This window comes from Tetrao urogallus (assembly GCF_951394365.1).
Source record: "Tetrao urogallus genome assembly, chromosome: 9".
Lineage (NCBI taxonomy): Eukaryota > Metazoa > Chordata > Aves > Galliformes > Phasianidae > Tetrao > Tetrao urogallus.
In genome coordinates, this window is record NC_136822.1 from 19,135,577 (window position 1) to 19,148,574 (window position 12,998).

The following is a 12,998-nucleotide window of genomic DNA, read 5'->3' on the forward strand; positions in this document are numbered from 1 at the left end:
CTTGCATTAGGTCTTGTTGAACTGTAAGAGGTTTGCATGTGCTCACCTCTCAAGCCTGTCCAGCATTTTTTAGTGTTTCTCAGAGAAACTAAGAAACTCTGTCTGGGTTGATATGTGTGGTTGCAGACTATTTGTCCCCTCTTTCCTTGTAGGAAGCTGTTCCTCTCTGTTTCATCTCTCCCATGGTGTGACCATTGCCAGGTCGCCTCCCCTCACTGCCCTCTGCTATTTTTGTACAGTGCTTAGATCAACCGTAACAACCAACAATTTTGTTACTTGAGCTTTTAAGATTTGTATATTCCTTGCTGTGAAACAAGGCCTTCTAGAAGCTTCTCAGGATAGATACCCACTATTTATTTAGGAAGAAACATCAGTGCTGTTCACAGTGAGCTCACCGCGATGACAAGTACTGCAGCGGTTGTGATGGGAATGTTCACACTCCCTTCTTTGGGCCTGAACTTCCTTCCCATGCAGACTTTGCAAATTTTTGGCTCTTTCCAAGCGACTGGAAGCGCAGGCACAAAGTTCACCAGGACCAGCATTGTCCCCATGCGTTCAGTGGAGGAGATGTCATCATTTCCTGGAATGCCTGCAATAACAGCAGTGTTATCTGTGTCTGTTACATAAAGGTGATCATGAACAACACTTGCAGCGTGTGCTGCCTTGTGCTGTTGTCTCTCCCCTCTGTACATCTCAGACACAAGTCCATCTCCAGACAGGAGGGATTTTTTCCAGTAGGGCACATTTGCTCTGTGGGTGGCATTTGCTGTGCAGCTGCAAAACATCTCTGGTGGCATGCAGCTGAGCTTTGTGCAGATCCTGAGGAGCATCAGTCAGTGGTGCTTTCAGGAGGGTCTGCGTTCAAAATGAATAACGCAGCAGCGAGGTACCATTTGTTTAGCAACACACCGAGCCAGGCAGCCTTTGTTTTCCTCCATGTTACCAAATAAATGACAACTAAAAGCCTGAATTTCTGATTATAATGTAGCACGTACATCAGTTTAACAAAGCCCACGCTGCCATAGGTGAATTCCTGAACTTCACCATGGGTTCAGAGCCACTTGGGTAATAAGAGCGTAAAAATGGTTACCAGCAGAAAGATATCTTCCCCCTGTGTGCTTTTCTACTGCCTGCTGCCAGCACATGGGGACTCCTGAGAGCTAATGGGTTGCTCCCCTTGCTTGGTCAGTGCTGAGTTGAGCCTTTGTGCTTTTTAATATTATTCTTTCATCTGTAGCATCCCCTACAGATGGTATTTTGCTTATCCTGGGATGTTTCCAATCAATTCTGCTAGTGGCTGCCGTGGGGAAGGCTACATGGAGAGCATGGCAGAGCTGGGAGCTGCACAGTACTTCAGCAATCCCTGTCCTCACCGTGCTGCTGGGAGGGATGGAGCTGATATGCCAGGCTGAGCTGTTGCAGTGTACTTTTACCGAGCATGGGGATGCAGGAAAGGGTCACAAGGGTTGGTCAGATCTGCAGATATGTTTACGTCTGCCCTTTTCCATCAGGCTGGCAATTAGCACGTTATCTGCCCTTGTTACATATGAGATCCAGCTGAAACTTGTTCTTATGACACAGCTCGTTCAATCATTATTTTTATCTCTGTGTTACAGTTTTGTTAAGTTGCTAATCATTAAGATTCAAAAGACCGAATCATACTTATTAGCTAAATGGTCGTTGCACTTTAGTTAACATGCAAAATATGTTCCTGCACCATGGTTAGCTAATAACGCAATATAATTAATAGCCCCTGAGAAAGCATCTTGTCAGCAAGAGCTTCGACAGTGTTTTCCTAATGTGCTGAGATGACAGCCATTAAGACTTTTCTGTTATGTCAGATAAATGGTGAACAATATCTAGTTTCCCACACTCAAGGCGTAATTTCAAAATTAGTTTGACTTTCCTAATCCAATAAGCTCGGGACATTTGGCTCCATTAACACTTTCCACACTCATTTATCACTGATTTTTCTGCCTCACTTCAACTTGTTTTTCATGGTGGAGAAGAGGTGCCCTCCCTCTCCCGACTCAAACAGCTGATGAAGATGAAGCACTTCACAAGCAGGGACCAACGCTGTAGGGTCTGATGGTGCTCTGTGTCCTTATCTTCCACTGAAACCTACAGGGGCTGAGGAATTGCAAGGCAGGACAGCAGATTGGAAGTCAGAAGCAAGGCTCCCCGTGGGGCACATGTCCTGGTATTTGCGTGGCATCAGCCTGGGAGGAGCAAATAGCAGAGTTGCAATGCATATCTCCTCCTCCTGGTGCAAGTTACAGCTGGTTCCAACTGGCTCAGTGTTCCTGGCACTGTCACACTGCTTGCCTCATACCTGCAGTGTGCGCCCAGGGTAATTCTGCCAGCAGGGCGCATACCTTGCCCCGTAACATCTGCACGGCCAGGCAGAGCACATGAGTCAAGAATGACCAGGGAGCAAGAACAGGCAGCGTGATGGGAGCTGAAAGCATCCCAGGACACACAGCCCCTAATCACTGCAGGGACATCCCAGAATCCCGTTCTAAAGGCCACCACAAACACGGGATGAGCGGCTGGTGCTGAGCTCAGTCTTGGGAAAAGCAGAGGGGAGATGGCAGCGCTCAAGCAGTGCCGGGAGCAGAGTGCAATGCCTAGGGCAAGGTCACAGCAAAGGCTCTTTCATCTGGTTCAGACCGTATGCAGGAACACGGAGGGTCTGCTGAGCCCAGCATTGTCCTGTGGGAGGGATAGAGCAATGCCTCCCGTGTTGCGTTGAGTTTGCTGGCAACAAGGCTGTGTGTTTGCCCCAGAGCTGGCTGAAATATGCGGCTAAAGCTGAGCTTTAATGAGGTGCTTCGGGGCACTTCTTCAGTTTATGAATGGGTTGTATCTGTTCTCTGCTATTTTAAACCTTCCAAAAGCTCTCTGACCACTGCTCACTTCTGCTGCATGACTGATATAAAGACTGAGAAGGAGAGCTGAAGATCGATAATGCACTGAGCCTGCTCAAAAGAAGAGACACAATCCAGGTGTGCAGTGCTCTGAGCACACCTGCAAAAATAGAAATACATGTACAGATGAGAGCCCCTGATGGTTACAAACATGCCTTGAAACCAAATTGCTGTTGTTGTACATCAGTATTGCCAAGAAACACACTTCAGAAAATAAATGCTGACCCGGGCACAGGAGTGATGCCTGCAAGCAATGACCGGTGCATCTGATTTTCAGGTTTTTTAATGAATTTCTGATAAAGGCTGAAGGAATATTTGTTTCTGAAAAAGAGATATCATCCACCTACAGCTGCACCTCAGCAAAAAGCTGTGGTTTAGTACAGGAGATGTCTCGGGGCACACCCAATTCATCTCTTAATTGTAGAAAATGAACCAAGTTCACATCCTGACACTCAAAAAAGTAAACCATCATTCTGCTTGGCTCCGTCCTGCCGCAGCGTGCGCTCAGAAGAGCTGGCAGCTCTCTCGTGAAGTACTTCATCGTAAGGCAAGATGCCCTAGAGCACGTGCAACTCATCGCACACGTGTCGGTAAGCAAACAGTGCGCACGCATGTACGGTGCGACCCGGGCATCGCTTATCATCAGGCACAGAACGGCGCAGCCGGCAGCCCCTGCGCACGGCACTCCGCGCCGCGGCGGCCGCGCCGTGCTCCGAGCCCGCAGCGCCCCCCTCAGGCCCGGCGGTGCGGTAGCTCCGATCTGCTCCGAGGGCGCCCCCAGGCGGCCGAGCTCCGCGCTCGGCGCCGGTTGAGCCGCGCCGCTCTCCGTAGCGCCTCGCACGTGGCCGGCCGAGGGCCGAGGGGTGGGGCGGGACGAGGCCGGACGGACCAATCAGCGCGGAGGAAGCGAGCGGAAGCGGGGGGGCGGGACGTGGGGCGTGGTGCGCGCGCTGCCCGCCGCCCGCCGCCCCTTCCCGCCGGCCGCCGCAGTGGTCGGGCGCGTGTGCGCGGCGCCGTGCCCCCGCCCGCCCTCCCGGCCGCCCCGCCGCGCTCTGCAGGTAAGAAGGGCCGTCGGAACGCTTCCCCTCCCCTTTTTCCCCACTCCCGTCCGTCCCGGGCCTGGCGCTAACGGCTTCGAGGGCGGTTGGGCCGCGGCGCTGAGGGCCCTGAGGGCGGGCACGTGGCGGGCGGAGCGCGGCTCACCGGCACCGGGGCGGGGGGGGGGAAGCGGGGGGACCCCGCGCTCGGCCCGACGCTGTGCGTTTCCCGCAGCCCCGCAGCCGCCGCCATGGCCGACGAGTTGGACTTCACGACGGGCGACGCCGGCGCCTCGTCCACCTATCCCATGCAGTGCTCGGCGCTGCGTAAGAACGGCTTTGTGGTGCTGAAGGGGCGTCCGTGTAAGATCGTGGAGATGTCCACCTCCAAGACGGGAAAGCACGGCCACGCCAAGGTGAGCGGCAGCGCCGCGTGTCCTCCGCCCCGAGCGGGGGTTGGGAGGGCCGGGGGGCAGGGCCGGGCCGGGGGCTCTCCCTGCCGCGGATTGTTGGAAGGATTACGCGGCGGTGGTGGTGATAAATGTGCGGCGGCGGGGCAGGGTAAGTTCTGGAAGGGGCTGATGAAATCCCCAGGGCGTGGTTGGGCCGCGCCGGCTGCCCCAGCGACGCTCCCCGGCGCGCGGCGTGGTGCTGCCCAGCAGTTGGCTCTGCAGCTGTCCGGGCTGGGCTGCCCTGCACTCGTCCGCTGAAACACATCCACAGACGGGCTCGTTTGATTCTTGAGCTTCCACGGCCTGGTGTGACTGTGTGAAGTACTTAGCGTTTGTCCAAACTAGAGGCTGCCAAGCCTTTGCTGTTGGCTTTTTTTTTTTTTTCTGTTTTTCTCCTTAAACTTCATGGCTTTTTTTTTTTTCCAGACTTACATAGTATTCCTGTAAGAGTGAAAGGAGTTGAGCAGGATAGGCTGTAAACTGCTAATCCACGTGCTAGCTGCTCTGGGTGGCTGCTGCAGGCATCAGGGGAGGTGGGAGCTGCTTTCATCTCAGCACGTGGCCACTTCCGTTCTCCTTAACCTTCTTGTCACCGGCCCTGTTCTGTTTCACACAACAGCTGGAACGTGAAATAAATGTTCTTTAAATGGTCACAAGCCAAAAGTCAACCACGTTGAGCTTTACCTTGTAAAGTGATGGAAGGTGAATGCTGTAGCCTTCATTTAGTGGATGATCTGAAATGTGAAAAGACACCTTATGGGCTTTCTCTTAGAGTTTGGGCTGCTCTCACACAGCAAGCAAAGGATTTGAGGAGAATCTTGTCTCACGTGTTGCATTTTTAAAAGGCAGGAAGCCCCGTATGGGACCAGCAGTACTGATTTCAGTGGCGTAGTAGGATGGACAGTACTGATCTTTCTTCTTCCTTGTAGGTCCACCTGGTTGGTATTGATATCTTCAATGGGAAAAAATACGAAGATATTTGCCCATCAACTCATAACATGGATGTCCCAAATATAAAGAGGAATGATTATCAGGTGAGTTAATGTTATCTTTCCACACTAAAACTCCTAACACTACAAGTAAAATATTCGTTATCACAAAACTGCTTGTCAATTAGTGAAGAGCTGTTGCCCTGAGAGAGCTGAGGGTTTGGCAGACTTGCCTGTCTAGATTTTGCACTGCTGAACCAGAAGCATTTACTCAGCTGTTAAAATGGTCAGAATTGTCTGGATAGAAATCTCCTGCTTGCTGTGCCACCAACCCCACAAGGCAAATTAAACTGGGTTCTTAACTGTTATAGGCATAGCACTAAAGAATTAGTGTAGCAGCTAACTGTCTTCTGCTTGTCTTTGCTTGCTGCCTGCTAATGATGCTGATGTTACACTTCCTAAAACTGAGTTTCTTTTCACAGCTGATAGGGATTCAGGATGGGTATCTTTCCCTGCTGACAGAAAGTGGCGAAGTTCGTGAGGACCTAAAGCTGCCAGAAGGTGATCTGGGAAAAGAAATCGAAGGAAAATTCAATGCCAATGAAGATGTGCAGGTGAGAATAGAGTGAAGCAGAGAAGAAGAGAGATGCTTTAATTGTCCTTGCCTGTCATCAGAATAAATGTTCTTCATTGTGTAATTTGTATTATTTCATGAAGAAGGGGTTAGAGACATGGGAATTGTTTTTTTGGCAAGTAGGACATCTGTGTTGGGACACCCAGTATGGCAATGAAGGCTGGCTCTGTTGACAGCAAAGCGATTTGAGTCTCAGATATGTCAGGATAAATCCTAATGGTGCTATCTGCTTAGTGTAGACCGGAGCTTCCACTCTTGTGTGGAGCTTTTTGAGATAATCTGGGCTTAGAAACAGCTTAAAGCTGAGAACAAGTCTTGAGATGCCACGATCTTGCACCATGGAGTGAGACTGGCTGTAACTTCTAGGAGCAGTTCTGTGGGGGTTGGAACTAACCTGTGTGTCTTTTCTTCCAGATATCCGTCATAAGTGCAATGAATGAAGAATGTGCTGTAGCCATAAAGCCTTGCAAATAAAGAGGATCGCCAGGCACGGGCAACTGCTCAGGTCTGGATAAACCACAGATCTTTAAATTTGGTTCTGATTGTCACCAAAGCTCTGGCCTTCACAAGCAACCTCATTTCTTTTTTGAATTGTTACAAAGCAGTGCTGGATTCTGGATTAGTGTTGCAGGCTAACTGGCAGTTTTCAAAATCACTGAGATTTTAATTCCTTAATTGTAACTATTTTAACATTCCTGTGGGTTTCAGCTATGGATCTAAGAAACCGTTCAGGTGTTACTAGTGGATATATTTTTTTATTTGCTTGAGCAAAACAGTGTTTGTCTGTATGAACAGACAAAATACAGTATTCAGGGGCTTTTAGATAAGCTAGTAGGTATCTAGGATTATAAAGTGACCTAGAGCACAAATAGTATTTTTCTTGACATGTTTAGATAGAACTGACAATAAAAGTAGCTTTTTTTTTTTTTTTTTTTTAATCTTAAATATTTTGTGGATTGGGACTCTTGCAGAACTGTAGGTACCAATCACAAATTTTAGACCAAGAAACTCAAGTGATCAAAAATGCCAGCTGGCTTGACCAAGCCCCAGTGGCCATGTGCAACTTAACTGTATTACCTCTGTATTCTTTTTTGCCAACTTGTTGGCTTATTGTAACGTTAAAATGGTGTCAAAGCCTACCTGTGGTTTAGGCAGGCAGTTGAGTTTTGAGTAGATGAGACATAGATAGGTCAAGGTGAGAATGGATGCTAAAGCTATAGACTTTCACTCGAGGCCTTTGTCAGACTTAAAGGAAAAAAAAAGAAAAAAGAAAAAAAAACCCCACAGTTCAGTTGCTCTCCTTTGTTATATTTATCTGAAACTATAAAAGGGTGACAAACTCCGCGGGAATCTGTTGCAGTGCTTCCAGCTTTAGGTTTCAATCTTCAGGTTCAGACCGTGTTTGTGTAGCGCAAGGACCACGTGTTTTTTCAGGAAGTGGGACAAATTGTAGCATTGAGCCTAACCTAAATGCATGTGTGGTGGTGGATTTTTTTTAATTGAACTATTGTATTTTCAAAATACGGACTTGACAAACAATACTGAACAACCATGGCTTAACTATAAAAAGTAATTAGCTGAAAAAGTCAGCTCCTATCCACAGGAGTTGGGTGTCGTTGAAACACACGTGCATGCCTCTAACTATTTAGTAGCTTAATAGGCAAACACAAAGCTTTACAGAACTAGTCATGAGAGGATAACTAGCTAGCTTATTCTTGATTACAGCACTCAACTTGAAGTCAGACACTTAAAGACTCTTCATAGGTGGGAAACTTCTTAGCCCATGGCTCAATCTCTCCTCACAGTGGGTGAAACATTTCATGGACTTGCCTTAAGTTTCAGCAGCTATCGGCTGATGTAGGACAACTTGTGAACACCCAGTGTGCTGCGTTAGGCAACCTGCACAATTCAAGCTGTTGGCAATGAGAGTCAGACTTAACGCTGCTGCTTGCTGCTTAAAGTGTTTCCAACTTGTACTCTCTAATCCCAAAAGGGCTCACAGCAACTATCCTGAGCTGCCCTTGTACATACTGTGGTGGGGCTTAGCAAATTTTGGAAGTCTAATGTAGTGGGCAAAAGCATGTTCTTTATAGACTTCTCATGGTGGAGAGCAGTACAGTGAAGGTAAAGACAGCAATAAACATACTCTGGTAATAAAGCACAGTTACCTGGGACACATGGCAGAAGTGGGATACTGCTGCATGCTCTTACCTAGTACAATGCACATTGCAGGTGAGCTCTGAACAGCTCCTTGACTGAAATGACAGAGCTTTTCCTAAAAGCTGTAGATCCAAGCTACTGAAATGCTTCAGAAAGGTTTTTAAGGGCATGCTAACAGCAGAAGCAGCTCTGCACTGTGTCCTTTCCTGCCTCTCCATACCAGTACCTAAGGGACAGGCTTTGTCGGGGTTGAAGGTGACTGAAACCACTGATCATAGTCTTAACAGCAAGCTGATCTGTGTGATCAGCAGCCCAATGGGGAGTCATCACTATGAAAGCTTTCTAAAATGCTTGAAATCTACAAGTCTTGGATTTGTTGTTCTGGTAGGGTTTCAGTCTGCTTTCTGGTGCCTGTCAGTCCCCCCAAACCCTTGTTGTAAGACAAGTGTTCAATGCCACTGGCCCACAGTCCAAGTATTTACTAAGACTGTAAGTTCTCGAGGACAGGGGATGTTTCCATCCTGTTTTTACAAGTGGGATCCTGTCCTGACTGAAGTTTTCAGGTACTAAGGCAATCTAAAGATCAAGATTTTATGACCTCCAGCTTGCTGGAAGAACCCTCCTTGGGGCTTAAGGATGTCCTATTGCAACCTTCAGTTCTGCAAGACCTAAATGATTCAGTACTTCAGTATAGGTTTGTTCTTATATACATAGTTGTCTTTTGTGAAGCACTTCGAACACAGTGGAAGTGCATAGCATTGCCTCGACGTGCATGAAGTTTCCCATAGGTAATAATACATAAGCATGAGTCTTAAGCATAATCTCCAAGTTTTAGTAAAGGTGAAAGTTGCTTCTAAATTAGAACAAGTCTTTGAGACACTTTTTCCAAGGTAAGATGTTTCAGTATACTGTCAGAATAATTTGCAACAACTTTGTTATCAGTAGTCTATATAGATTCATATTTTTAAGATCTCTAAGCAAATGCTTAGGAAAATTCCTATTTTGTAGCTTTAGTTTAAAACAAACATCACCCAACTACTTGTTTTGTAGTATTGTCTTTAACACTCAAAGAAATTGTATCAAAATTAGAAAGCTAAGCTTCTGGATAGCTCATGCAATTGCTTAAAATAAAGGCTGTGATGACTAGGAGGTAAAGACAAGTATTTCCACTCCAAACAATGCATTTTTTTATGGCTCCAATTCATTGAGTTTCTCATACTACTTTACAGAATTGGAAAGACTGCAGTATTTCCTGCCTCAAATGTTGGCACGTAATACTTCAAGATTTCAACAGATCCTTCAACTTGTTGCTTCTAATGGTGGTTTTTCAACTAGGCTCCTGCTAGTTGAGCCATGTTCTCAGGGCTGTTTTGTTTTGATTTTTTTAAGAAGTTAGCTGAATTTCACTGTTCTAATGTAACTGCTTTCAAGCCTCTCGCAGGTTTTTCTAACCCATGGTGTACCCACAAACCGGGCACAGTCTGTAGCTTCACAATACAGGTAATTTTACCAGATCTGTAAAGAAGTCAAACTTGTTGACAGTTGAAACTCTTATGGTTACTGCAGGTCAGTCTTACAGAATTCAGAATTAAATAAATCCCACTTTTTTTTTTTTTTTTTTTTTTTTTTTGCTTGAGTGATTAGAATGTAGTTTGTTACGGTAGAATTAAACGTCAGGATCAGATGACCTTAAGGCTATGTTGCATATCTCACACGCAAGTTATGGAAGGCACAGGTGAGCTCTGGTGCCTGTGGGAGTAACTTCTGCGAGCAGAGAGCTGCTGTGTTGGTCTGAATGTTGGCTCTGTGTCACTGGAAGCCCCGTTCCCTGTGTAGGGAGGAGAGGCCCCCCAGCACAGCAGTGCCATTCCCTCAGCTGTGCCCCAGGCAGCTGCAGGCGAGGGGCTGTCTGTATGCTTGAGAAGGTGCATTGCTGTTTCACACCACGCCCACGATGAGCTGAAAGCGGTCGGTGTGTGCTTTGCTCCAGAAGTTATCAAGGTCTCAGTGCGGGGGGCAGCGGGGCGATGGTCGGGGTGACGGGGCTGCCGGGGCGCTGTGACGCCGTGGTCCTGTGGGGTGGTTTGGGTCTCCTGTCGCTTTGCAGTCAGCGCTCGCTCTGTGCCTGCGGGCCAACCCCGTGCTTTTTACGAGGAACACTTCAGCGCTAGAGCCGCTCGGCCTAGAATTGTACGAGGAAGAGAATTGCTTTCGTTCCTAATGACAATTAATTAGAGCAAATAAAGAGGTGACTCGCTCCGCTGCCGCCTATGACTCGTCCTTGGGGGAGGGCGGGAGGGACGACGCCTAAGGGAGCCGCGACCCCACCCGCCATCCCGGCACCCTCCGGCCGCGCAGGCGCGCCGCTCCGCCACGCGCGTGCGCCATGACGTCACACGTGCGCATGCGTCATGACGTCCCGACCGGCTATAAGAGCGCGGCGTGCGCTCGGCCTCTTCCTTTCTGCGAGCGCGTCGCTGCGGCAGCATGGGGCCGGTGAGTGCGGGCGGGGCGGCCGATGTCCGGGCAACCGGGGCGGGTGGGGAGCGGCCCTGTGCCGGGGAGGAGCCGGCTGCAGTGGGGCCGCCGTCCGGATGACAATGCGACTCCCCCTGCCGTCTTGTGGCGCCGAGGGGCGGGGGGTGGCCGGGCGAACAGCCCCGTTGTGGTGCGGAGCTAACGCTGGTGTCGTTGCCGTTTCGTTTTTAGCAAAAAGATAGGAAGTCTAAGAAGGCGACGTGGAAGTTTTGCCTCGACCTGACTCATCCTGTTGAAGATGGAATCTTTGATTCCGGGAACTTTGTAAGTGGTGGCCGTGTGCGTGCTGGCAGTGCTCGGTGCGGCACGGCAGCCGGCCTGCCTTTGATAAACCACAATGTAAACAACAGCAGCTGCTTTTTAATTCGACAGCAGTTCCTGAACGTTTCCTGGGCTTAAATATCTTGTATAAACGATATGACGGGTGCCCTGTCCCTACCTACCCCAGGCTGGTAGTGCCCCCTGGAGCTGTGGGTGTTCCTGCTCACTGCAGGGTGCTGGACCAGGTGGCCTTTAAAGGCTCTTCCCAGCTCAAACGCTTCTGTGATTGTGTCACTTTAATTAATTGCACGCTGGGAAGTCTTACAGCATTGCAGATGCTTAGTGGTGGCAATGAGTGGTATTTAATGTTGCTCCATGACTAGGGTCCCTTCCCTAGTTCATACCTAGGGTGCCCTTCCCTAGTGTTCTATTTCTTCTCTGATGTCGAAACAGGAACAGTTCCTAAAGGAGAAGGTTAAGGTCAACGGGAAAACTGGAAACTTGGGGAACACTGTTCACATTGAACGTTTGAAGAACAAAATCACAGTGACATCTGAGAAGCAGTTTTCTAAAAGGTCTGACTGGATTTCTTTTCATTGTATTTACCGAGTAGTGGAGTTTGAAAAGTGATAAGTAAATTGAATATGGCAGATTTAATATATATTAGTAAATAGCTGATATTTCATAGTGCGTGTTAATATTAGCAAGACACACAATTCAAACAGGTTTACAGGATTAGATATTAAAAAAAAAAAAGTCTTCTTAAAGGACAAGACTTAATGTTCCTTCTAATACAGATATGATAATACAGAAATGTTTATGTAGCTTGTTGGAAATATATCAAGGAAATATGCTTTTTAAAATTGTAGCTGCATTCATATCATGAGTGGCTGCTTTATTACTTAAATAGTTATATTGAAATATATGTGTACACATATGGCAAGAGAAGCCAGCTGAAGCTTTCCAACAGTTAGTTTTTGGAGCATGCAGTAGATCAGTGCACGGAGCTGGGTGCAGTTCCTCCCCCAGCCCTCCTTTCACTTTTCTGATATGCCAATATCTGCTGTGTAAGAACAAGGTTAAGAGCAGAGAGAAGTGACTGGAGGTACTGGCATTGAGCTATGCAGTCAAGAAGCACCAAATAAGGTCTTATGTATCAGGAATGAAAATATAGGCTTGTTAGCTGTTACACATGATACTTTGTGATTTCTTGCTATAGTTAATGCAGTAAGTAGAATCACCCCTTGGAAAATTCAGCATATAAAAGTTTCACTGTTCCCCTGTTAGAGCCACGGCACGAGTGGAGTACAGGCATTAGGGATGTTAAATGGCAAAAATTCTAATGTGTAATTATTGTTCGTAAGGTACCTAAAGTACCTCACCAAGAAGTACCTCAAGAAGAACAACCTTCGTGACTGGCTTCGTGTTGTTGCATCTGACAAAGAGACATATGAGCTACGCTACTTCCAGATCAGTCAAGATGAAGAAGGATCAGACTCTGAAGAGTAACAGAAGCTTAGCTTTATGCTCAGTACAGCGTACAAAAGGAACATCTATTTATGAGAACAGTTAACTTATTGGTGAATAAAGATTTTGTACTCTGTTTGACAGAGCGTGGTTTGTTTTCAAGCTCTTTTTTTTTCCTTAAATTATAATTAATGTAAGTAATAGAGAATCATTTGATTTGCAGTTTTATTTGTGTTGCTAGAAATTGGAGCTGTTCAACATGACATCAGTAAAAGGCCAGGTAGGAAAGCAGAACTAAGCCCCTCAGCCAGCAAAATTCTGGGACATTTACAGTGTTAAAGGGTGCACTCAGGCTGCATGAAGGCAGCTGCTTCCTTTGGAACAGCCACATAGAGTGGGCTTTAAGCATGTAAAGCCAGAATTGGGTATTTAGATGGAGTTAACGCTGTGGAATCTGCAGTGCAGCTTAGTTTATAACAGGGATGCATGTAGGCTACAACACAGATTTTCTGCTTGAAGAAAGCTGCTAGTTTAAGCTGAAACATTTCCTTATGGATTTTTGATTATTTATTTCAGCACTGCTTTTGCTGGCA

At 47.3% G+C, this 12,998-nt stretch overlaps 2 protein-coding genes across 2 annotated transcripts; both read left to right on the top strand.

Annotated features, from left to right (window-relative positions):
• Window positions 1-4,215: 4,215 nt before the first annotated feature.
• On the top strand, window positions 4,216-6,453 carry EIF5A2 (eukaryotic translation initiation factor 5A2; the record flags this gene model as incomplete). Its single annotated transcript, XM_079539988.1, has 4 exons — window positions 4,216-4,380; window positions 5,346-5,450; window positions 5,828-5,959; window positions 6,394-6,453. The coding sequence occupies 4 exons, from the start codon at window positions 4,216-4,218 to the stop codon at window positions 6,451-6,453; spliced, it is 462 nt and encodes a 153-aa protein (XP_079396114.1).
• Window positions 6,454-10,626: 4,173 nt separating this feature from the next.
• RPL22L1 (ribosomal protein L22 like 1) lies at window positions 10,627-12,447 on the top strand (the record flags this gene model as incomplete). The annotated part of the gene is made up of 4 exons (XM_079539637.1): window positions 10,627-10,635; window positions 10,849-10,941; window positions 11,392-11,513; window positions 12,303-12,447. The coding sequence occupies 4 exons, from the start codon at window positions 10,627-10,629 to the stop codon at window positions 12,445-12,447; spliced, it is 369 nt and encodes a 122-aa protein (XP_079395763.1).
• Between the last annotated feature and the right edge of the window lie 551 nt (window positions 12,448-12,998).